Below are 26701 nucleotides of genomic sequence, written 5' to 3' on the forward strand. Positions count from 1 at the left end.
TGAAAGGCAGTGGAAGAGGTACCCAAAAGCAAGGGGAAAAGCTGGTCTCTGGGACTTTACCTCTGGCTGATAACCCTTAACCCTGACACAACCTAATGGGTCCTCACAGGTCATGGACCACAAAGTAACACACCAGTTGAAAATATTTTTCATTTCATGACATCAAACATACCAAGAGTGCCACTGCCATTTGGGCACATTCAGAGTGGAAAGGCTAGCTCTTTTGCATCTGTATTCCCCACTCTAATTCTATATCCAAATCCTCAAAATTGCATCTGGGTGAGTATCTTTCTCCTTTTGGGGGGAGGGGTGGGAAGGGCTGGTACCCCTCCATTCCAGTGGTTCTCAATCCTGTGTCAAAATCACCTGAGTTGCTTTCCTAACTATATATTCCCAGGCACTACCCTGGGAGACACTGGATCAGTAGACTGAGGAATGACTGACTCAGAAGCAGGGGGAGCTGTATGCCTGAGTTAGGCATCATAGAGCCTTGGCAAGGGTGGAAAAACCAAGCACACCAAGTGTATCAGGAGAGGGGAAGAATCAGCAGAGTAGTATAGGTGCCTAAGATAGCAAAAGAGCATGTTTGGGGGTCATGTAGACCTGGGTTTGAATCCTGGCTCTGCCACTTATTGTGTGATCTTGCACATGTTACTTAACCTCTCTGAGCTTTGGATTCTTCATTTAGTAAAATAAGGCCTTACTTCTTGGGGTTGCTGGTAGGATAAAAATGAGGTAACAACTGTAATGCACTCAGCAAAGAGCCTTGTATACAGCAAGGGGTCAATATATAGCAGTCACACTGTCGTCATGGTGGTTACCAAAAAAACCCATTGCCGTGGAGTCAATTTCGACGCACAGCGACTCTATAGGACAGAACAGAACGGCCCCATAGGGTTTCCAAGGAGGGACTGGTAGATTCCAACTGCTGACTTTTTGTTAGCAGCTGAGCTCTTAACCACTGTGCCACCGGGGGTCCACATGGTGGTTATGTTACCATAATTAATAGGATTATTCTTGTGAGGTGCTTAAGTACCACCACTACATTCTGTTCCTTAAAGCAGAAGAGAAAGAAAAGGGAAACTATTCTCTAAACCATTGCTCCAGCTTTGAGAAAAAACCATAGGCAGGATTTTGAAGACTCATCCTAGCAACCCTTCCAAGGTTACTGGCGCAGGGGCAGGGGCAGGTGTGGCCGGAGCTGGTGTCCATCAACACCACCTTCTCTTCACTGCCACAATCTTTCTGAACAAGTAGCATCTCAGATGCAAGCAAAGGGCTTTTGCCTTTAACAGAAAGAATGGAATGAAATTCACAGACAAATAGCTTTGGGTCAGAAGGGAAGAAACAACAGGAAAGAGGTGGTCAAGTTCAGGTAAAAGACAAAGAAAGTAAGTTCATTTACCTAGCTTTACTTGAATGTTATTCCCAAAGGACTTCTTATTACTTTTATTTGTGATAAGTTTTCTAGTCATCAGGGTATGTAGCAAAATTATAGGAAATAAATCTGGATTCATTCTACTCTCCCCAAATGCCCTAGCCCCAATTCCTCCCAAGTGCTTCATGAAACAAAGTATAATTTTATGTTACGCCTCTCCTGCCCCACAATCTCAAAGACTGTAAAATGATTAGAAGTGACTGTTTTTTGTTGGAATCTACAGAGCTTAACACACACACACACACACACACACGCACACATATTTTAAACCTTAATGATTCGGACATGATCATTCTATTTATCTTCTAAAAGTCTGGCCAGAAGTTTATTTTTCACTGTTGCTGGGAGGAGGAGGGAAGTACTAAGCCAGCATAAACTTTAACATAGTCCTTTACTATTTAGGAGAAATCAGCTTTGAGATACTTAGTAATGTCTTTTATATACTACAGAAACAACTAGAACTCAGGGGCAGCAGTTCTTAGGCTAGGGTTCTGATAAGCTCATTACAAATCATTCTAGTTCGGAATTCTCAATTAAACAAACAACACCAGCCACAACTTTTTCTTCCCCAGGGTACAGACTCTGAAATGACGGGTTACGTTTCTCCACAAAACTATTTTCTCAATACTCATTAAAACCTGTAGTAGAGCCTCTATTCAGTGCTAATCTGTCTTTAACGCATTTCTCTGAAAGGTATAAAGCTTTCTTACGTTAAGAAGGATGTACATAGAGCCCAGGGCCCCCAGAGCAGGGCTGGAGCAGCACCAAGGACAGGGCTAATGAGGCCTATCAGAGCTCACAGACATCAAAACCACCTATCACGGATCCACAAATCCAGAGAATTCTTAAAACTTAAAAACAAAGGAAAAAAACAATTCTTTAAAATCCTCTAGCTCAAATGTTTCACTTATTTGTAAAAAGTCTTCATCTCATTAAATCAATCAGTGATGTATGTGTGGATCTGTCAACGAGACAGGGCTGGGGGCAAGAGATGGAATCTTAAAAGATCTCCAGGAGAAGTACGTCCTAGAAACCTGTGTTAAAGTCTAGTCACCTCTGCTATTATCAATTTCTTATATCCAAGCTAATTTTTTCCTTCACTATTTTAAGACCACTTCTTTGGTCTTTGAAAATAAAAAAATAGTCAGATTGGCTACTAAATTAATGTAAAAAGGTATCCTGTCACTCCTCGCAGTTTACATCTCTAAGCAAAATAACCCCAATTCCCTCTTGTGCCTGACTTGACGTGGACCAGAAAGCAGATGTTATTGTTAGCCAAGGCTGCCAGGTGTAGCAGCTGGTGACATGGAAGCTCTGGTGGGGTGGGAGGGGAGGATGCTGTGAAACCCTGACTGCAAGACCAATAGCCAAGCTGCCTGGGAGAGCCGCTGGTGCTGCCCGTAACAGGTCGAAGCCAGGCAATCTTTCAGCCTGATGGGATCACTGTTCTCCAAAGGACCTTTCCAGGTAGACCTTCACCTGCCCACGACTATGAGATGCCATGCCTTCAGGTTCACTGTGCTCAAAGGTGACTGAATGTTTGCCATCTTCTCTAGAAGTGAGCTCTAGCTTAAGGGTGTGTTTGGCTCTCAATTTCATATAAAGCACAAATCAAAAATCACATTCAGGCAAAATTACCTTGGAAATACTTCTGTTTGTGTTCAACTCAGCCAACTGTTCCTTCACTACTGCCCTTGGTTAGAATCAGCACCCCAAGACAGAAAGACTACGTCATCTCACACCAAACAGAAGCTCTGGCTGACAGTGAAGAGGTTACTGGTTAATATCAAACAACTAGCTTTTTTGTTTCTTAAGTCTAGGTTTGTTTGGTAGACTTTTCTTTGAAAATAGAAACCACTGATATAGCACAAAACACTCAACTATTTCTTAGACTGAACAAAATCTTACTTAGTTTCGGGAGACCAACACTGGAATACGGTATTTTAACGAAACTGTGTCTAACAGATTCCAGCACATTATCCCTGAATACGTTAAATATCAATAAGAGTTTGGTGGATGATGGGATGGATGACTTGATCAATGGTGAGAAGGGCTGTTTGATGGTTTGCTGAGCTAATCAGAGCAGAGAACCAACAAGGTGCAAGGGCTGGGCTTCAACTCTAGAAGAGAACTCTGGTTCCATAGTCTAAACTCTTCACTCACCAACCTTCTCCAGGTATTTACTGAGCCCCTGCTGTGTGCCTGCAAGATTTTCTGTGGTCTTTGGACACATGCTCCTGCAACTGCTATTACACTGGACATAATCTGTCAAGGTGGACTTGTCTAATTCCTTGATGAATGTGAGCTCCCTGAGGACAGGGGCCATGTCTTATTCATGGCAACATCCTCAGTGCCAAGGGTGGCACATGGTGCACAGCAAGTACTCAATATTAATTCAGTGAAATGACTGACGTTCACAGCACTCAACACCTCATCCTAGAACAGCATTTAACAAAACCTCTTCCTGCAGACCCCATCCACCTCTTTTTCTGGGCTGCTCATCCAAAGATCAGACAATCCCTAAGACTAAGATAATTCTCAGGATACTGTCCTTACCACTCACCTTTGACTAGAGCCTTCTTTGACACTAAACCCACTGCCGCCGAAAAAAAAGAAGAAATTCTTTGACACTAGGTTAGAATAATTCTTTCAAACTTAAAAGACTTTTTGCCCCAGAAAAGAATGTCTCAGATTCAAATGTGGTTCCCCCGCCTACCCCCCACTCCCCGCAGGTCCCAATTCCTACCCAACTCTTTCATGAAATGTTTTCTAGCTTGGTCAAAACCCTGATTTTCAAGAGATATAATCTCCCACCATGACTGAATTTATACCTGGATACCACTTCAGGAGTTCCCTACCAAGGAGATATAGCGAGGGCCCATGCTAACACAGACCCAGTGACAAATCAGCTGCACAGATAGGAACCTGGTGATTTCTTTGTTGTTGAAAGCTGGCAGGTACCTCCTTTTCCCCATCAGCCATAATGACTCAACTTCCTTGAGTCACTGTGCAGCTACTAGCACCATGTGACCTCCCCAAATATAAAGCCCAGGGTAGCTGGGTAGGACAGTTTTTCCGAGAGTCCCACAGTGTTCAAAGCACTATACGCTACACTGGCTACCCCATTAATCAGGTAAACCTTAAGGGAACAGAAATAAAACACCATCTGGATAGACTCTGGTTACACAGCAGAGAGTGAGACACCACCACAGAATACAAGGTTAAAGGGAAGCAAATGATGGGGAGATAGCTCTTAGCAACCAGGAAAAACCCCAAGGTAAAAAAGAACGTAACAGCACGAGTACAAAGGGAGGCACACAGTCTTCCTTTAATTACCTTCAGATTTAGGACTAGGAGTAGATGCAGGAAACTGGTAGGTAGGAGTATAAGGACTGTCCTCTGTAGCAGAGAAAAGCAGTGGATTTTGAAACTATCCACCGTGAAGTGGAAGAACTGAGAAACGGCTCTTTTGAATGGCTGATTACCTGTTTTAGTGTTATTAAAGCACACGGGCACCACACTTAAAAAGAGATTAATGAATTAGAAAGAATTTAGTTATTTCTAATATAGCACATCATGCAAATAAGTGAAATAAATTTTTTTACCAGCCAAAAATTAAAAAAACTATAAAAATAAAACCTAAAAGCCAAATCTTATTCCTATAACAGAACTATAGGAATTAATTTAAGGCTAGGACAACAGATATACTGTCTAAGTTTATGGTACCTTCAGAATTTTGCTGGATTTCAGGAAGTTCAGGGAATTTGTACGTAGGGAAATAAGGGTTTTCTTCAGGAGTGTCTAGGCAGAGGAGCAGGTTTGGGAGAGAGAATAGAGGAAGATACAAATGGAGAGAATGAACAAATAGGAATCCATACACAATTCAGGCTCCTTGAATGCTGGCACATACTAAGCTTCACTAGTGATACGAAACAATTCAGACCGCTTTAAAAAATCCAGTCCTTTTGCCTGAATTACTGAGACACATCTAGAGAGACAATATCATTTTTCTTCTTGGACAAAGAATTACATATATACAGGCTCTATGAGCAAGAAGCATTTATCACAATGCTTTAAGTTTTCACTTTTCACAGGCAAGAAAGAGGAAGTATGCTGGTAAACAGTGTGTAATGAAAGCACTATCATGAAAACTTATTTAATCAAAGCTTGTGTTGTGGACATTAGAGTCAAGGCAATCAAGAAGATTACTTTTTATGTATAGGGCAGGTAGTTTTGTTCAGAACCTGTAATTTAGGTTGAGTTAACAACTATAATCTACAAGAGGACCAATGCTGCCTGCGGGCAGAATGAGAGATTTTGTACGTATACACCCACGTCTCAGCATCTGAGCTGCCAAAGTTGGGTCTGCAGGTGAGAGAGAGACAGATTGCTCTTGGAAATGAACAGCAGCTTGAGCACGTGACCAGTGAAAACGGCCCCAGCCGATGAAAGAGGCCCAGTCTTTAGCAACACCATCATGGCTAAACTCATTGTCCCACCATAGTGTATTTATTCTTGACTCCGAAGTGCTCAATAATGAACAGCTCAGTCTTTAGAAAGTGTGCAGAGGGGCACACCCAGGTTCACTGTGAACTCTGCAGGAGCTAATTAACAGTGACGTTAGTTGGCATCCACAGCTAATCAGAGAAACTGGACAGCTACAGTTTAGGTGGAACACTGACGCTTTGGCTTTGCCTTCATGTGTCATCTGTGCCAGGCGGCCAGACTGGATTTGGCCACAGGGAGGCCGGGATTCTCTGCGCTCGGGAGAAGCGGTAGCCCTCCCATCATGCAGCTACATTCCTGCCTATCAGCTGATCGGAGGCGCAGAGGCACTGAGAGCTGAGGGTGGGGGCCTGGGGCTCTGCCACCATGCTGGGTCACCTGCTGACAGCCCGGGGGGCTCCTGATTTGGAAGCACTGCCTTTCAGCTTGAGCCGGCTCTGGTGTATCAGCTCTTGACTGACTCTCAAGGCTACCTGCCAAGTGCTGCCTTGCAGCTGGGGACGATAATTTTTCACATTCAGGTTGCCTTACAGGTGCACCATGCATTCTTCTTCAGGAGGCATGATTTGTTCTCCTCTGGACCCTGAAACATTCCTCGGAGGAAGGGAAGTGGGACAAGCATAGAGAGGTACGAAATTGGCCCAAGGACACAGGAGTGCTTGGGGGACTGAATCCAGGTGAGAATCCAGTGTTCTTAACAGTCAGTTCAGTGCTTTCTCAACTCACTCTGCCCCCAAGGCAGTGGAGGGCTGACACAGGGAGATGCACCTTAAGCTGGAAGCAGGTAGAAGTTGGAGCTGCTTGTGTACCCAGGCAGGTAGGTGCTGGAGCACAAGCAGTTGCATTCCACAGCATCTGGTGGGGAGGACTTGAGGGCTGCCCTCAAGTCTGAGGCAAGTGCACAAGTGCCTCCCCACTCCTTTGCTCTGAGGGTGCATGGCTGGGCTTAGGCAGGCTGGGGCCTGATGAAGTCTGGGCTCAGGCAGGCCAGTCCCTAACGCGGTCCAGCCACAGGACCTGTCTTCTGGCATCGAGCAGACTGCATTTAAGCTCTCACCCCAACATACAACAGTCAACATACGATAGCATAGCACACAGCACAGAACAGCGTCTACAAACAAAATCAATACCTCTGTTTAGTTTGTGGATCTGTTTAAACATAGTCTTGTACCAGTCTTTCGATCTTTCAGTGTTCTGGATAAAAACAAAGGCAAAAAAATAACATAAAATGTAAATCTTGGCAACTGTTAAAACTTCTATGATTACCAGCTTAAAATCAAACAGGAAAGTGGCAACTTCTAAAGTCAAAACTCAGCCACATAACTCTATGCATCTTTGCAATCTCACATTTAAATCTTTTAAAAAATGCAAAGCTTTTGAGAAAGGACCAAGAAATTCAGAACTGAATCTACAAAATAATATTTGATCAAAAAGATGCAGATTTTGAAGCGGACAAGTATCTACTCGGAATGTCTCCATTCTTATACAATTTTTTTTTAAAGGGCCAAACAGTAGTTTTCCTTTTTAGAGAGAATCTTTCTCCATAAAGACTATACTAGACTGAAGTAAAGAGACAAACTGAACCGAACCCATTGCTGTCGAGTCAATTCTGACTCATAGTGACCCTATAGGACAGAGCAGAACTCCCCCATAGCGTTTCCAAGGAGTGCCTGGTGGATTTAACTGCCAATCTTTTGGTTAGCAGCCGTAGTTCTTAGCCACTATGCCACCAGGGTTTCCAAAGAGACAAAGAGTTTGCTCATTAGGCCAGGCCTCTGAGTTATTTTGCAGACGTGCACCTACGTCGCCTTGCGCAGGGCCAGACTTAGAACGCACACATGGAAACACAACCCGTTACAGCATCCAGAGCCATCGAATATTCATCTTCACCACAAAGCTGTTTCTTTTTTTGTTGTTTAAGATAAAAATAAAATGGAAGGGGACAGATACGCGATTAGATCAGATATTTTCACTCCCATTTTACAGATGAGGAAATGAGATACAGAAAGCCAAATGACTTGCCCAAGGTCACAAAGCTGGTGAAAAGGTAAGTGGGAGGGCGCCTGACACAATGGTTAGGGTATGGATTTGGGATTGGACATAATGTCCTGCCACCTACAGGCTGTATAGTCTTGGCCAAGGAACATAACCCCTCTGAGTCTCTGTTTCCTCATCTATAAAATGGGAATGATACCCGTATCTATCTTGTAGGGGGAGTGATATTGAAATGAGATCATGCACTGAATAAAGAGGGAGCTGCTATAACTATGCGTAATAATTCTCTTTCTATATTATAAGCTAGGGTCAGAGAACAGCCCATCTGAGGCTTAGCCCACTGCTGTTTCCATCAATGTGACGTGCCTCGTTGAAAAGGACACAAACTAGTCCATCTTCCTAAACGGAAACCACAGAGGAACAATACATAGCAGCCAGTGGGCAAATGGGGAGGAGTGGAATTCGTCCCAACCCAGTTTCAAAAGTTGGCCTTCCCTGGAAGTCCTCAGGGCCTGGGGAGAGCTGGGGTGGGGCTACACCTACTCTGGGGTCTGGGCAGGTGGGCAAGTGGAATCCGCTCTGTGGTTCCCTTGGAGTTTCCTGCTCTCTCTAGGTGACAGGGTGCCTCCCATCAAGTGAACTTCTTCCTGAACTCAAAAATAGACCCTGGGCCTCTCACTTTCTCCAGGGTTGTCTAAATGACCCTGGACCAATGATTTCCTCATGCGCTCCACAGAATAATAAAGGAAGACTGGGAAACACAGCACTCCCCACCTGGACACACCCAAAACCTCTCAAAAGTTCTGCTACAGAAAAACTTCTGACTTGGCTCCATAAAGCTTTTTCCCATATTCATTTAGCCACGAAACCCTTTTTTCGTAAGACTTGTTAACACCCAGCCTGCCCTGGGAGGGGCTGCTGCACACTGAGCCCAGGACCAGTGTGAGCGTGGAGGCTCTGCAGCAGCCAGTGGGCTTGGAGCGTGGACGTGGGGTCTTTGGGTTACCCGTGGACTGGTTCGCGTATGCTCAAGGGTGCATCTGTACTGGCTTGTTTAGGATGACGCCTAAGGAGGACTTCTAGGTCAGTATTCATACCCGGAGTGGGATGCCCACTTCATCCATGGACGCATCGCTTAGGTCTTGAGCACTCTTCACCACCCGCCTACTGCCATCCTTTGCTTTTCTTTCAGTACCCCGGCCTGGTGAGGTGGGTTTTTCCTTAGTTGGTGCCAAGTCCTGCTCTTCCACTCTTCTTTCTGGGACTGAATCTGGAAATGAAGACAACCATTAGCTGAAGTTCTTCTGGGACCTTCGAAACAAAAGACTCGAGCTGGGAAAAAAATCTTTGCCAGTTCTACACCCCCTATAGCAGAGGTCAGCAAACTACAGCCTGGGGGCCAGTGTCTGTTTTTGTAAATAAAATTTGCTTGGAAAACAGCCACACCCACTTATTTATGTATTGTTTATGGCTGCTTTTGACTGCAATGGTAGAGTTGAATAGTTGTGACAGAAACTGTAGCCATATGGCCCACAAAGTCTCAAATAGCCTATTTGGCCCTTGAAAAAAAAAAAAAAAAGGTTGCTGACTCCTAACCTCCTCAAGGATGCTGAACAAGGCATCCCAGGACCTGAGAACCTGAGGATTTTATTTAACTCATGTGAGTCTACCCACTCGTAGCTTTCTCTTACAGTCTCAACAATTGAATGTGGAGAGACATGGTTCGGGTGCTAAATCTCACCAAGCAGAAAGCGTGATGCAGATGCAGTTTTCAATTTAGCGGAAAGGAGGGTCATTTTTCTTGAAGAACTGAGTTGTTAAGGTTCCATCAAATTTATTCTACAGCTTTCTCCTAGGTGAAGGGTAGTCCCTGAACCAGCAGCACTTGGGAATGCAGGCCTACTGGGTCAGAATCCACATGTTCACAAGATGCCAGGAGGTTCCTACGCACATTACAATGACAGAGCTCTGACCTACAAGACTACAGTGCACAGGGCCACAGGAAGGCACCCTGACTCCAGTGGTCCTCCCACCACCACACATTGGCTTGCCTCCCTTGAAGACTGCACACAAGTTTCTAGCCTGGGAGCCTGGCCTGATCCAAGCAGGGAAGCTAGGAAAAGTGTTGGGGAGGGAGGGAGAGAGGGCTGTGTCCTTTGGACTGTGGTAACTTCAAGATGACAAGAAGATACTTAAGTGGAACTGTCCCAGGGATCTCTAGAAGAAAAAATATGGGAGTGGGGTACAGGGGAGAGGCCCTGGCAGGAGGGCAGGTTTCGAGGCAGCACAAGTGATGGCTGAAGTCGAGGGGATGGAAGGGCTCAGCGGAGGAGGGATGCGATAACAGAGTCAAGGGCTGAAGTCATGCACTGAGGGATGCCCACAGCTATAGGTGGAGAAGGAAAAACAAATGCCCCCAGAAATGCAGGAGTCATCAGAGGGATAGGAGATGAATCAGGAGTGTACAGCAAAGTGTCACTGAAACCAAGAGAACTCTAGGAAGCAGGTGCTTACACATGTAAAAAAACCAACCAATCAACCAGAAATTGAAGTGGAGGTGGAATGGGTACTAGATTTGACAAGGGAAAAGTCACAGGAAAGCTCCCTTTTCTTTACCCCTGTTATGGACAGAATTATGTTCCCCAAAAATATGTGTTGTAAATTCCAATCTCTATGCCCATGGCTATAATTCTATTTGGGAATGGGTTGTCTTTGTTACGTTAATGCGGCAGGATTAGTGTAGGGTGTATTTTGAGTCAATCTCTTTGGAGACATAATAAAGAGATTAAACAAGCCAGCAGAGATGGGGTAAGAGAGAGGTCAAGCCACACGAAGATCCTCCAGAACAGGAGCTCAAAGAGACAAGAACCTTCCTCTAGAGCGGACAGAGAGAAAGGCTTCCCCTAGAGCCAGCACCTTGAATTCAGACTTCTAGCCTCCTAAACCATGAGAAAATACATTTGTTTGTTAAAGCCACCCACTTGTGGTATTTGTTATGGCAGCACTAGATAACTAAGACAATCCCCAAAGCTTTGGGATGAGGGAGCACAGCCATGCTTACGCTTCCTTTGGTGAAGGCGTGGCCCCTCTCCACCCTATGCCACCTCTCTGTCCTGGCTCCTATCTTGTTTTCTTGTCTCTCTATCCAAGGAGACTGTGAGCATCATGAGGCCAAACACCATGCAGGTCTCATTCTCAGATACTGTCACTGAGTATTAAGCCCTGCGGCGGCTCCACAGATACCCGTTAAAGGGAGAGAGGTTGCCTGGCGGCCCGTCTGAGTCCCATCACCACAGAGGCGATGGGGAAAGCCTCAATCCAAGGCACGGTGGTGGAGAGTACCACCCCAGCCAACCCCCTCCTTCGGGAGCTGGGGAACATAATGGTACTTTTTCTTTTTAATATATAGTGAACACCTACTTTACGCCCCACTCTCTCAAATACCACTACTGGATCTGCCCCTCAACTCAAGGGAGGCTGCATTAGGCTTACTTTAGAGCTGAGAACTAGCTTCAGCCTGCCAACATCATGGAGGAGGTCTCACATTTATACGGTACTTTACAGTGTGCAAAGCATCCCCCACTACCATTTCCATCACAGACGATCCTTACAACACCTCTCTGAGGCAGAGGCAAGAATTATTATTTCCATTTCCCCCCATAAGGACACTCTGGCTCAGAGAAGTGAAGACACTTTACCCAGAACAAACAGCTAGAAGAGGATACAGCCAGGGCCACAATCTGAGTCTCCTAACCAGTTGCTGGATCGTTTTTCCAACTTTTTCAATGATTCTTTCAAACTCCCAAAGGCAGGAGTGAGCACACAGGAGCCACCTTTTCAAAGCCTCCCTGTTCTCAGCAACCTGGGCTGGGGCCAGGGGATGAAGTGGGGTAGAGCGTGGCAGCTCAAGGAGGGGACAGCAAAGGGCACCTTGAGCTCAAATACAGCCTGTCCTAGTCCTGCAGCCAAGTCTCGATAAAGCTGAGAGGGTGTGAAAACCCCATGCCCACCCACCCAGGCTCTCCAGGAATCACAGGGACAGCGGTAGATGAAGTAATGTGGAAATCATGTCACAGCTGCTCAGAAAACGGCAGCTTCTATTATCCACCAGATCGGGGGTTCTTAACCCTGGAACTCACAGGGTCTGCAAACCCATGAAAGTCACATGCATGTGTTTGCACGAGCATGGTTTTTTCTAGAGAGTGAATCTACTGCTCTCATTGGCTTCTCCAAAGGAGTCTGTGATCAAAGAAAGGTTACAAACCACCATATGGGTCTGTAAATGGCTTGAGGGTAGCAGAATTCCTTGATGGAGCCCCAGAGCCTGGCTCAGGCCTGACCCAAAGTAGGCACTCAATAAAATCACGGGGGAGCCAATCAATGGAGGTGCCTACTGATAAGAGGACCTCACATCGATTAAGCACTCAGAGAGTGCCAAAGCCCAACGCTAAGCTGTTTATAAGCAAATTCTCATTTGGTGTTCACAACAACCTATGATATAGGCATTACCACTTCCCTCATTTTACAGACTAGAAAGCTGAAGCCCGGAGATGTTAGATGATCTGCCTGACGCTGCACCATGAGTAAATGGTAGAAGCAGGACTCAAAGGAGAATGGCTACAGGAAGCTCTAAGGAAAAGTCTCACCATTCCTACGGTTGGGACTGCTCACGATTTCAGCCTATGTGTTTGTCCCCTCTCCACCCCAACACTATCCCACTCCTGCACATTTTATCAGGGAGTGAGTCCCAATATCTGATTGTATTTGCAGTTAGTCCCCACCACTGTTGGCTCTTGATGAACCACCTACTCCTCGAAGTGTGGTCAGCACAGAGGACAGTATCAGCACTGCCTGGTTAGAAAGGCACATTCTTGCCCATACCTACTAAATCTGAATCTCTGGAGAGTGGCCCAGAATCTAAGTTTTGACAAGTTCTCCAGGGGAGTCTTATGCCTGCTCAAGCTCAAGAAGCAGTGCTCTAGCACTTTCTTCCAGGCACTGCTGGTCTGGAGGTACTATAGCTGGGCCCATCACCTGGGGTCATCTCCTGTTCTTTGGGTTTGCCACCTAAAAAGGGAAGGACTTGCCCACATTTCCCAACCTCCAATTTGTAGGGTCCTATGAGACAGCTAGAAGGATTAGAAAGGTCACCTCCTTAGAGAGATCTGCTGTACACATGCCATCGAGAAGCATAACCCCTTGTTGGTTTTATTCAGAGCATCCTGTTTGTATCCACCTGGGCACTTATCACAGTTCCGAGGGGCACAGTTACTAGTTGGTATATGTGTTTGGAATGCCCATGCCAGGTTGCAGGCTCCCAGAGAGAGAGAGCCCTCTCCTGTTTCCATCATCTCTGTAGTGCAACAATCAGCCCGGTTCCCTACACACCAGAGGAGTTCCTGAGACATTGCTGATTAAGTATTCGGTGATGGCCAGAGAACGGCTTTAACAGAAACAGGGGTTAACATGTCAACAAATATTTCTCACCTACCTGAAAGGCTACTGAGTCGTTTCTGCTGTTCTGTGACAAAAGAAGAAAACACAGTATAAGTGAGATTTAGACAGCACTTGGTGAGACCAAGAAATTCCAGCATAACTCATTAGGATTCTAAACTGCGTCCTCGTTGTCCTCTGGGCTTAGACACTAAGATGTCGTGTGGCCCAGGTGACTGCAGGGGCATTATCGTGGTTCCCATTATCCAGGCACGGTTTCCTCAGATATGTACCATGAGAGGGGACTGGCACTGTTTTCTTGCTGTGTGTATCTCATCTTATGAACCCTCCCAACTTCCCTGCTTTCAACTGAGCAGGACCTCATACTACCTTAGTCTTGGTACCTTTCCAGAAAAATGTAATTGTAATTATAACCATGGCAGTTTCCACCTCCTGAGAGCTTGCTAAGTTCCAGGCACTATTCTAAGGGCTTTTACACATGTTAATATTTTTAATCTTCACAACAAGCAAGTAGATAAAATTATTCTCCCCACTGTACAGACGAAGAAACCGAGGCATAGGAAAGTTAAGGACTGTATTCAAGTTCATGCTCTTAATCATGATATCAACTGGTTGCTCCAGGGTACAGGAGAAATCTTAAAAGGTCAGTGTTGGCTGAAAGACTTCAGATAAGGGGCACAAATGACCCAAGATGACACTGTAAACCAGAACTGGGTCTAGAACCTGGATCTTCCAACTCCTAGCCCAGTGCTCTTTCTGATTGTAATCACATGGCCCTGCTATTCTATAGCTCTCTCACCATCCTGGGGCACTCACAGGGGAGGGGAGGCTAGCATCTCTTTTGGAGAGTCCCGCCTACGTGCTATGGGGCAATCACAAAAAATGACCTTTACCTACCACAGCTGCTAAATATAAAGCAGCCACATAGATAAAAATAGAACCCTTACCAGCCACGGGTGCTCTGTCATCATTAAAGAACGTCTCCATTGGCTGAGTCCCCACCCTCCCACCAGAATCCGTGTGGGCAAGAAGTAAACAAAGAGTGGCCACGGGGCACTCACGGCCAGCAAAAGCAGCGCCTGTACACCACCTGGCATGTGGATGGGTCAGGTGGCTGGACAACGAGAAGTCCAGCTGGAGCTCGAGGCTCAGCTCTGCCAATTACAGGCCAGATGATACAAACCAATCACCTCACCTCTTGGCCTCAGTTTCCTTGTCTGTTAAATCAAAGTACTTGACTGGATCTATGGTCCCCAAACTCTGGTCTCCAAGCCAGTGGCAGGGCTTCCCCAGCCAGCAGAAGCAAATTTATTCCATTTAAAAGACCATGTTTTTCCCACTTCTGAGGTGTAAAAAGACCTTTCTTTCATAAGACGACGTGTGATGATAGATAGTAGCAACTGTTTTTCAGTAGTGCTATTTGGCAAAGTTAGAAATTAGCAACCCTAGGATGGTGTCTAGACTGCCTTGTAGACTATGTCCACAAAATCCACGTCTGGGAACCACTGAACTCTTGCTCTCCAAGTGTGGCCCATGGACCAGGTGCAGTGGCATGCCCTGCAAGCTTGCTGAAAATGCAGAATCTCAGGCCCTACCCAGGACCTTCTGAATCCAAATCTGCAAGTTAACAATACCCCAGTATTCTATGCACACTGAAAGCCTGAACTAGGGGACCCATGGGGTTCCTACAGTCCTGAGTTTTCTGATTCAAATCTTCCTTCCCATCCTGGTCACAGCTGCTAACAGAAAGGTTAGAGGTTCCAGTCCATCCAGACATGTCTCAGAAGAAAAGCTTTGTGATCTACTTCCAAAAAATCAGCCACTAGAAAACCCTATGGAGCACAGTTCTACTCTGACACACATGGGGTCATCATGAGTCGGAACTGACTGGACAACAGTGGTTATATTATTATTATTTAATCCCAAAATTCTAAGGCCGCTATTTGTATCCTTTTGAAGGATGTGTAACTCACCATGTAATTCCGATTTTTAAACCCAAGGGCAGAACTCCCACGAAAGAGAAAGGCAAGAGCCAAAGGGTATTTGGGTAAACAAGAGGGTGGCATTTGTTCTAAGCAGAAACATAAAGGAACCACAGACATTGCTGTGCCCAAAGATGTTTCCCTAGGTGTCATCAGAGGGAACTTGGAGGAAGCAGCGGACATTAGACTTAGCATTTCCCAAGAACCAAGCTGCCTTGAGAATAAATCTCATTTTTTAAAGAAACTGCCTTCCCTTCTGGGAACTAATTTGCTTCTGTTTGACTGGGTTTTTTAAAAGGATGAGTCATAAGGAAGTTCATAGAGAACCAAAATTTCACTGTGTCCTGTATTATGGACACTTTCTGGGCACAGAAAGCTCCTGCCAGTAAGCGGCAGGGCACTGCTAGAAGGAGAATGGGCTCTTACATAGTTTAGTGTGAGGGTTGGGACCCTTTTGATCTTTTGAAGAACACAGATTCATGGGTGAAAATTAATATGGGGGCCACGCATAGTGAAAAAAATAAAACCACTAAAATAACTATTTGAGATTTGAGTGGGAAGATTTTCAGTGAAAGAAAGAGAAAATGTTTCATTCATCTGCTCTTCAAGTTAGGAGCCAGAAACAGAAAACTCTATTTAATACAGAAAACAATTAAAAATAGACTCCAGTCTCGTTCTTATCCAAGTTAATGCAGGGGGAGGGAGCGGGGGGAAAGCTATGAAGCAGGCGAGCAGGGACTCAAGAAAAGGAAGATTTGGTACCAGGTTTTGAGCTCTGAACAAAATAAATCTCCACTGCTCTCTGAAATTCCAACTAAGATGCCCTTTCTACACTAGGAAGCAGCTTGAAAGCTCTGTACTTCACACTGCAGATGACTTTTTTGAAGGGAAAGTTTATTCCTCTATATAATTCCAAAAAGGAAAACTCAGGATTTAGTATCATTCTCTGGAATTTTAAAGCAGGAGGGTCAACGTATACAGTTATTAGCTAGAGGCACTTTAGTTTCATCTAGTTCCAAAGATGGGAAAGACCAACTAGAAGCAAAGAAACTACAGAAAACGTAAACTAAAACTCAAAGCAGAGCTGCGGGGGCCACACAGTCTAGGAACAGAAAGCCCAACAAATCTCCTGTCTCAGAGGGCATCGCCAAACGACGTCCCAGGGCAATAACTACTGACAGTAATGAAGGCCGTGAGTCACTAAGAAAAAGTTCAGTAACCTCTGTTTTAGGCGTAGAAAAACATCTTTTATATATTTTTAAAAACTTTCTATCCCCGCCCCCCAATTTTTTTTTTTTTTTTTAACATTTTGGTCCTTAAAGGGAGTACGTTTTCTAGAAAATTTACATCAAAGAACTAAAACATTCATGACCCTGCTTAAAAGACATATTATTGTACCTAGATTTTCCAAGTGAAGCCTCTGATTAGAATTCTCATGACAAGGAATTATGAGGCACAGACTTCTTCCTTTCTTTTATTTATTTGGGCGTTACCATCTGAAGACAAATGTGAACACCCAAGGTATACGACATGCATTGACAGCAGCTTACTTATTGACATCTATTGCTGTTGTTGTTAGTTGCCGTCGAGTCAATTCCAACTCATGGCAACCCCACCTGTGCAGAGTAGAACTACACTCCACAGTGTTCTCAATGCTATAACCTTTTAGAAGAAGATCACTAGGCTTTGCTTCCAAAGTGCCTCTGGGTGGGTTTGAACTGTCAACCTTTCAGTTAGTGGTCTAATATGCTTAACCATTTGTGCTACCCAGGGACTCCACCTGACATCACCCCATATCGGAGGCCTCTGCCTTCCTGCTGTCATCTGTTGTCTGGGTTGTGGGAGTGAATAAACTGGGGCAGAGGGCCTTAGGGAAGTCCTGGATCTGTGAGGATTTATGCAATTTTCTGTGGAAGGGTAGATTTCTTGCCACAGACGTTACAGAATAGCTAGGCTGATTCCATTGACCAGGGGAAGGGGGTGCACCATGAAGCTCCCTTACCTCGATTGTGTTGCAAGAGCACAATGGTAGGATTGACAATTGTCGTCGAGGGATAAGCAGATGATGGCTTGCTGACTGGTGTGAAGGCTTGGGCGTCCGTCCCAATACGGGACGAAGAAACTTCATTTAGTAAAGGACTTGAACCCTGGAAAGAAAGCAAGCACTGTAACTAACTTTAACATACAGAACCCAGAGTTAATATTTTCTCAAAAGAAGAAACTGAAAGCTAGAAGGTCTTCATTATAAAAAGAAACATAAACAATGAGAAATATCGTATCATTAATTCCAGTTAGCAGTTTAATCTGGAAGACTCATTCTCCTTGCTGGTATTAGTGAGGGGAGAGAGAGGGAAGGTGAATGTTACTGAAAATCTCAGCAATATCATTCTTTATTTTTGCCTGGTAATTAATAACCGTGGGTCAATCCAGTTACTGAAAAAGCAAATCAAATCAAAGTAGAATAACATGCAAAACTCATGCAATTTTGAATGCGATCCAAGAATGAGAGCTGGCTTCAACAGGAAAGTTTAGTACACTTGTGTAGAGAAACATGAGACAAGGTGAAGACAAGACATCGATGTAACAACGGAAGAGTTCGATAGCAGTGCTCTCAGAAAGCTACTCTTAGCATCAGCCTCACTGAACAATTCCACTAAAGCTTGCTTCTGGAATTTGGATATTATTCTGTCCTGATGTTATATTTTTTCACTCCAATATTGGAGTGACAAAGATCCCTGTGAAAGATGCCCTTGTGAAAATCCAGACTTTAAGAACCTGAGGTCACTGTTAGAAATATCAATAAAATTATTAACACTAATGTTATAATCTGCATGATGGGATAATGTTAATTTTTTTAAACAAATGAAAATAGGACCCAAAACGTAACAAGGATATTTAAGACACTGTTCTCCATCATATCTAAGTTTTGCAAAATTTATACTTTAGAATTTGCAGACCCTAAAACCGGGACATCATTTTCAAAGGATTTTAAGAACAATATATATATACATATTTTTAATACTTTTTATTGTGCTTTAAGTGAAAGTTTGCAAATCAAGTCAGTCTGTCACATATAAGCTTATAAGAACAAGATTTTGATAGTTACTGTTGAGGCAATTATTATGGTCCATTAGAGATCTGTAAGTGGAGTCCCTGGGTGGTGCAGAGAGTTAATGTGCTTGGCTGCTAACCAAAAAGTTGGTGGTTAGAGCCTACCCACAGGAAACCTGGAATCTACTTTCGAAAAATTAGCCATTGAAAACCCTGTGGAACACAGCTCTACTCTAACACATGAGTTGCCATGAGTCAGAATCCACTTGATGACAACTGGTTTGGTTTTGGTTTACTCTTGAAGCACCCCCAGGGCAAGAGCATGACTCTCCTTTCTCCTGCTCCCCCCAGTACCTAGCCTAATGCCCTGCAGATAGCAAGTACTCAGTAAATGCCACCTTAATGATAAGAACCATCTACCAACAAAAGTGTTTCTTAGCAACTTTTGCCCCAAGAGAACACATGCCCAACCAAAGAGTTGGCGTGTAAGTTTCAGCACCCGGGACAGCTCCTGACGCACAGTAGGAGCTTTGTACTTGCAGGTTGGGTCAATCCATCCCCTTGGAAAATTCATTACATAGGCACAGCTGTTAGGAGAAGTAGCTCAGTTTACTGAATAAAACCTTTTCCCAAGGCTTGAGAGATTCAGTGTGATCTCACACAAAAGTACCTCATCTCAATTTCTTCATTTGTAAAGTGGAAAATAATTACTCTCTTCCTAATTTACTTCCTAAGTGAGATAACAAAGATAAATGACATATCAGTGAAAACTCTGCCAGAATGCACACCAAAAAAACACAAAATATCAGGCATACAGCTCCGCCAAGTATAAATGCCTAACGTGATGTACGGATGAATTGTGAGAGCATTAGGCATTTAAACATGTTCCTCTATGGTGTGTGTCTTATTGGAACATCATAAAAATGGCTATCGACTAAAAGAAATCAGATCAATTAACAGGAATTCCATTCCTTCCTCTTACTCACAATAGCTGCAGGAGCAGATAACAACTCAAGGCTCAGACACCACCCACAGGGGCTCTTGCTCTTCCTGACAATTCTTATTCAGCAGAGGAGCCCCAGGAGATTCCTTTTTCACCTCTTTCTTTGTTACTCAAGGAGCCCTGGTGGCAAGTGGTTAAAGCACTGGGTTGCTAACCAAAAAGGTCAGTGGTTTGAACCCACCAGCCACTCCGCGGGAGAAAGATGTGGCAATCTGCTTCAGTAAAGATTTGGAAACCCTACGGGCAGCTCTACTCTGTCCTATAGGGTCGCTGAGTCAGAATCAACTCAACAGCAGTGGGTTTGGTTGGCTTCTCTGTTACTCGGGGCCAAACCTGAAGTTATCAGGCCAACTGAAGTCTTCCTGGGATGTCTATACCAGGTTGATTCGAGAAACTGGTGGCACCATTATATGATACACCTGAAACTGGATATGAAAGCCTAAATCTAAGCAAATGATAAACTACAGGGTACACAACAAAACCACCCACAATGGTAGACTAGCACATTAAAACTAAGACTCACTTTACATGCTACTCCACGGAAACCCATTCTGTGCCCAAGACAAGAATACCTGCACTCTCCAGAACAAGAATGGACTTCCAAAATCACCTCTAAGTTGAGCTGGGGCGGGGAACATCTTGGTAGAGATCAGAGCAGCAGAGAACAACTGAGCGCTTTTCTCCAACAGGGCTGAGCACACAGCTTGATGGAAATCCAGCCCACAGGCCATGTCTGGCCTGGTCCTGATTTAACACACTGTGGTGCATCTAGAAACTTAAGAAGCCTCAGCCTGGGGCACAGCAGCTCACAGCTCTGGTTTGCATAATGCCTCACCGTAATTTCTCTAACAAGCCAAAAGGAAGCTTCCTTCTTGCTTTCTGCATGACCAGCTTCAAGCTTAATGAGCTATTTGGGTCAGCTTTATAGGCAAGTCTCTTTACTCAGAGGGAGATCAGTGAATGCTTAGTTACATCACACAATTACATGACCTGCTAGACCACTATTTCTTAAACTGTGGTCTGCAGACCCCCAGCATCTCTCAGGGTGCTTGCTACCAAGTCAGAGTTCTAAGTTTCCCTGCCAGACCCACTCCATCAGAAACTCTGGGAGTATAACCCAGGAGTCAACAATTAACAAGATTCCCTCAGGTGACTCCCAAGCACACTAATTTGAGAACCTACCTGACCCAAAAGACCCTTTGAGAACATGGGCTGTGATGTGTTCACAGTTGTACCCATCACACAGCAGAGCCTATACCTGGTAGGAACTCAGTGATTGTTAATTAGCCACTTACGAGTGGCTCTGCCCTCCCTCCCACCACTTACTGTGACAAGTCCTCCTTAACGTATCCACTTAACTCTACAACAATGGCAGCTAACACTTACTGGGCACTTTCTCTGTGCCAAGCACCGTACTAGGGACTCTTATGTACTTGATCCCACTGAACCTCACAGCCCTGTGAACTGACCCATGGACCCCCATTTTATGACTACTACTGAAGTTTTTTCAGGTTCTCTCAATTTCAGGGCTTCTGAGGACAGAACAGACCCAAGTACTTGGACTCAGCTTTTTCTCTAAAGCAGTTTGGGCTTTCTTGCCTGTGATAGGGGCTCTTCACCCCACGATGAGACCTGAGGTGTCAAAGCACTTTACCTGCCCATGACCGCTGGTCTAGTTTTGCTACAAGGCCCCTGACAACCACTACTCAGGGCCCCAAGAATTTTCTGTCTTTTGGGGAACAATCCTAACATTTGTACGAGGTGTTCATATCCATTCGCTAAATTAAACTCAACACTCTCATTTTGTTTTTACTTTTTACCTAGTCTCTGTCATTTCTATATATAAAAGACAGCTTGTTTACTCATTAAATCAACAAAAGAGTGAATCTTTTCTTCCCCAACAATCTCCCTGCTTCCTGGTGGAGAAACTCTTGTTATTCAGCACCAGACCTGCCGTTGACTTTTCCACATCATTCTTCAGCCTTCCTGTGCTTTCAACATTACACCTGCCTTGCCTATAAAGATCTAACTTCATAGCTCAAGTAAAGGCAACAGATGTTGTTTTCTCTGAGGGAAAACAAAGTTCTTTCAGGAAGATGTGCATTTGGAACAGGACACAGGAGAGGTACTTGAGAGATCCATAAACAGCCGCGAGAGATCCATGGCATACACACGGGAAGCATGCACTCGAGTGAAAGCAAACACAGTTCTAGTCGTCACACAAGTAACAGCAGCAGCCAATGCTCAGCTCCTCAGGACTTAGTATTCCAGTGAGAAAAGGGTATTTTACTGCTGGAAGTAGACATTCAGGAAAGCCATGAGGAGGAATTCCAGTAAGCTTACGGTACTTGAAACAGCTCCCGTGAGGTCTGGCTCCAAGACTCTGTGGAGGTCCTCTGGGACTGGGGGGACCAGCGGAGGTGGTGGTGAGAAGGATGGTGAAGTCTGGCTAACGGGGGGAAAGGAGCCAGAAGCACTGGCTGGTTGGCTGTGGTGGGGCCGCCTCTGCAGATGAGGGGGAATGAAATCATCTAGTGTCGGCAAGGTCAGAGGTGAGCCGGCAGGGGCGGTCGCCGGGAATGTGGGAGCGTGGCCAAGCGTCCCCAGAGATGCTGGAGGTCTGGCAGTGCCTTCTTGCCCTCTGTCAGTACTAACCAGGTACAGAGGGACAACTATTATCTCAGGCTGGGCTGAGCCGGAGGAAGTGGCATCCTGTAGGAAATAAGGGGGTCGTTACGTAAAGGGGTATGGTAGAGAAGGGATTCCACATTTAAACCGTTGAGGGTGGACATGCAATGATGTACTCCGAGAAATATTTAATCGGTGCCCTTTCCTCAGAGTGCACGAGACAGCCGGTGCTAGCCAGTTGGCCTCCCGATACTCTTATGACACAGAGGAAATCCCATCCAAGTTTACTTTCCATCCATCTATTTTTGAATCCCTTTAACACTTTAAGAGAGAGAAAGCAAGAGAACAGAACAGGCAAAGCAGGCTGTGTTTAACCCCACAAAACCACTTGTAGAGCCTGGAAGCTTAGAGGCAAATACAATTTCTTTGGCATCTGGCTATAAAACATAAACACACCATACCTCACCGTATTATTAGTCTACAACTCTATACTCCAGCATACTTACGCATTTACGGAAAAAAAGAAAGGGAGACAGAGAGGACTATGCCGAGATGTTTAGAGAGAAGAACTGGGGATTCAAGCTGCAGCAGTATTAAGAAGGAGAAGGACTGTAGGGCAGCCCAGAAAACAAAAGAGCTGCTCGCATCAGTTTAGAAAGAGACAGTGTAGAAGACACACACACATTCCTAGTTCTTGCCTTGGCTGGATAACACGGCTGCAAAAGGTAAGGCTCTTTTCTCTTCCGGTTTTCGAGATCAGAGGTAACCTGGGGGCCTAGCACAGGTGGTCTCACTGCTTCTGGGAATGAAGCCCCCAGGGGAGAACTCTCGCCACGGTTACCGGCATCTTTGTGGATGTCAGAGAATAGCTTGGGAGGGTCAGGAGGAGGAGCAAAGGGTGGTTTTCCCGTGCCGGCTGTGCGGGAGACAATGCTGCGAGCCGGTGCTCTAGTGCCTGCAGCTTCCAAGGGAGTGCCTTTGGCTGAGTCACGTGCAACAGGAGAGGCGCTATCCGTTGCCGCAGGGCAAATGTTATCGGATAAACAAGGTACATATAAGCTGCTGACCTTTTTATTCCCAACTGCTTTATGATGTGGATTAGAGCTCACATTCTCACTATAAACTGTTCTGGTGGCTGCATGGTGCTGCTGGGGCTGGGATAAAGCACTGGGGAACGTGGAACCAGGAAGCCGGGGATCAGGACGCACCACACGTTTGGGAGCTGATCTGGCGGCCAGGGGGCGAGAGACGGGCTGGGGCCGTGAGGGGGCCTGCTGGCTGGGGGTGCTAGGTGGGATGTAAGGCCTTGGTGAGCTCAGGTATAGGGAGTCCTTGGAGGTACAGCGGAGGGTGGGGGGCTGCCGTGCAAAGCGGTCCTCTTGAGGGAGAAGAGGGTGTCGGGAAGAGAGAACCTTTAGTATTATTTTCAAGACAAGATACCAAAGCAGGCGGGGGAAAGAGGAGGGGAAATGGAAAGAAGGACGACCATTAGAAACAGCAGCTTAACATCATATGAAGAAAAAGCAATATTTCACACGTTTTTAAGCAAATTCTCAGTTTAGATCCTCATGGTCCCTATATTTCTCTCCTGGGTTAAAGCCAAGTGGCCAAGCATGTAATCATACTCACCTGTGAAGGGGAAGGCCTGACTCTCCTTTATATCAAAGGAGACTGAGCACAGCCTATGAGATGCCATTTACTGAGTCCATTTTGACACCAATCCTTGGTTGACCTGTACTTTTTTTTATATCTCCTGACTGAAGAGAGGTGCCAAAGGAACTAAAATGTCACCGGGAGAAGCCCCAAAGGCCCCAATTTTCTCTCTCATCTCCTTTCCTCAAAGACTTTTTTTTTTTTAAGCCTTTGGCTTTAAATTTTAAGTTCACGCGTTCTGTACTTTTTGTGCAATTTCTGTCAACCCGAAACTGCTCTAAAAAATAAAGTTTATTAAATTAAAAAAAAAATTTAAGTTCACTGAAATTCTTCTGAGTGCCTTTCATTCTTTTCTCCTGGGAAAAGGAGAAGTGGAAGAATCATCCTTATTTGTGTTCCCAGGAGACAGATGTCTTAATGGAATCACTCAGATACAGCAATGAGCTCTATAACCAAACCCAAAACCAAACCCACTGCCGTGGAGTCGATTCCAACTCATAGCGACCCTATATGACAGAGTAGAACTGCCCCATAGAGTTTCCAAGGAGCGCTTGGCGGATTCAAACTGCCAATCTCTTGCTTAAGAGCCGTAGCACTTAATCACTACGCCAATGAGCTCCGCATAACAAATTAAAGCTCACCAAGAGGAGAACGCTAAGGATTTACAATCCACATGTGCTCTCTTTTCAGAGGAAACAATTTGATGGAACTAATTATTACAAGGAAGACAAGCATGAGATTAAAAGCATCTAGTCTCCCATTTTTGATGCACACAAAAAAGGGACCAGTCAATGAAGCACCTGATGGCGTGGTTTATCAAATTCCAGTCCCATCCCCACTCCTACCTAGCCCAATACCAAACCCAAACAATCCTAGGTGTTGGGCTATCAGCCCAGGACTCACTGCATAAGTCCAAAGCTCTGGCTACAGGTTCACAGCTAGAAAGTCATATTTCACATCTCATTCCCCTCCCTTAGCACAGCTCCTAGCTCCATCTTGGGTCTCAGTGGGGCAGAGGGTCAAGAAATGGGGTGAATCTCATTCCAGTGAGAACTATTTGCCAGCCTATGGCTCAACTGGCAATCAGACCATGGGATGAGGAAAGTTCATTTTCCTAGATTTTCTTCACTGGTCCTTGACTTTCTTTAAAGATATTCCAGTTCTGGAAGAAAACCAGAACCATACTCCAAAATGCACAGGTGAGGTATACCCGAGCTTGGCCTGTTTTTTTTTTTTTTTTTTTTTTGTGGCATACAGGTGGCAAGGGGAAGGGATGTTAGAAAGGGTAAATGGACAAGAAGTGAAAAAGTTTTACAAGTCTGGATTAGAATATCAATCCAGAGACAGTAAATAATCTTTTAGTAAAATCAGTTTTCAAGCTGCAAACAACCTCAGTGCAGAAGAGCTATTTGGGTAATTCTAGGTTAACCTGATGCGCCTGCCTGTTCTACCAGGTGGCCATGATGGTTTCTGGAGAACGTGGCCGTATGTAGGAACCAAAAAACACAAAATGAGCAGCACCTCTTAATTAGCAAGCAAGGGTAAAACCTTTCAGATGAACTCACTTGGTTTCATTCAACTTGGGCTGGAGGCTGGAGCATGTTTACAGACTAAATGATGCTCTCTAGAAACAAAACACTTTGATTATCACACACCACAGGGACTGCTGGTAAGTTGATAATGGCTGTTAAGGACGTTAAGTAAAAGACTATTTTGATTTGGGCTTGGATTTACTTTTACTTAGAGCTCAAGTATCCCATACAGGATTCCTTCTTGTCCAAAAATAGAAATCAATTTCAGCGAGTATTTAACTTAATTTGCCTGTGGCCATATATGGTGGACGGGTTGTATTACATCAGGCCACAAGCCTTCCCAGGGCTCTGACCCTCAGAGAGGACACTTCCCCCAGGGTGCTGACAATGCACTTAGAGCCAAAGGTCTTCCTGTCCTGGGGCTTCTTTTAGCCCTAAAGGAGGTGGGGTGGGGGAGGTTTGGCGCAGTGACTTTACATAGAAGGAACTATTTTTTGGTTTATTTTAAACATTGTAGGAATCACACAGAGAGTTCCCATCCCTGCCCAGCTGGCTACTAATGGAATTCCATTTATCTTTTTCAGAAAGTGGACCAGTGAAAAAATGGTGCTGCTTGAAGAATCTTTGATATGTTCATAGTTTCAACAGTTCCAGAAACCACCAATCTCTACCTCTGCTGGAGACCCTCATGGTGGCGATGACATAGACAGGGAAGCCCGAGTTCCCTGTTATTGGGTACGGAGAACAAGGCAGCAGGTCCAGGCCAGCAAACGGAAAAGCCTATAGGAGCACCAGGAAATAGGATTGCTATCCGTCTTTATGCAGAGATGCTAGGCCCCACAGGGTCTGAGAGCTTTCTTCACCTGAAACCAACCTAGGATGGTCACTAGTTCAGCCCTCTTTGACTCTGGCTGAGCTGGTACACGCTCACAGCTCTGGCTATGGCTAGACAGATAAGAAGTCATTTTTGAATTAAGAACAAATTTTAAAAAAATTCAAGGGGTAATGCATGACTTAAAGGTTCTTGAAATTTGGATGGCTAATTTTACATTGTATATGCAAAAGAATACCTCTGTGTTGGCAATTTACCAGGTTCCCTTTAAGGGAGAATTCTTGCATAGTGACAGGTAATGAGAAAACAGTGTTTGAAGGAGATATTACAGCATGATTGTTCTTAATAGACCATAACTCCATGAGGGCAATGTTTAACACAGTGATCTGAATACAACCAATGCTCGATACATCTGAGTTCAATAAATGTATTTTAAAAGGCTTTAAGAATTTTCATTTACTTCACATGCTTTGAAAATGACTTGAGAAGAGCTGTTGAAGAGCCAAAGGAGTTACTGAGCTGCCCTTTGGGCTAAGTCACTGATAGTGGAGGAAAAGGTGTGCTTCCACAGGTGCTTTGGATTACCGTAATCAGCACTATATTCCAATCTGGACAGAGCCAAGTGTA

At 44.8% G+C, this 26701-nt stretch overlaps 1 protein-coding gene across 9 annotated transcripts in view; it reads right to left on the reverse strand.

The window, feature by feature from the left end:
- SORBS1 (sorbin and SH3 domain containing 1) overlaps positions 1-26701 on the reverse strand; it is a 248800-nt gene that overhangs the window by 74469 nt on the left and 147630 nt on the right. For 5 of the 9 annotated variants that reach the window (XM_049855957.1, XM_049855953.1, XM_049855954.1 and 2 more), the window contains 5 exons: positions 21773-22141; positions 17378-17522; positions 13431-13460; positions 9037-9209; positions 7075-7138 (listed from right to left, as the gene is read on the reverse strand). In XM_049855957.1, coding sequence (XP_049711914.1) covers positions 7075-7138; positions 9037-9209; positions 13431-13460; positions 17378-17522; positions 21773-22141 — 781 coding nt within the window. The remainder of the gene's footprint in view (positions 1-7074; positions 7139-9036; positions 9210-13430; positions 13461-17377; positions 17523-21772; positions 22142-26701) is intronic. The other 4 variants (XM_049855961.1, XM_049855960.1, XM_049855958.1 and 1 more) reach the window with 1 other exon arrangement.

The sequence above is a fragment of the Elephas maximus genome, chromosome 16, assembly GCF_024166365.1.
Source record: "Elephas maximus indicus isolate mEleMax1 chromosome 16, mEleMax1 primary haplotype, whole genome shotgun sequence".
Taxonomy (NCBI): domain Eukaryota; kingdom Metazoa; phylum Chordata; class Mammalia; order Proboscidea; family Elephantidae; genus Elephas; species Elephas maximus.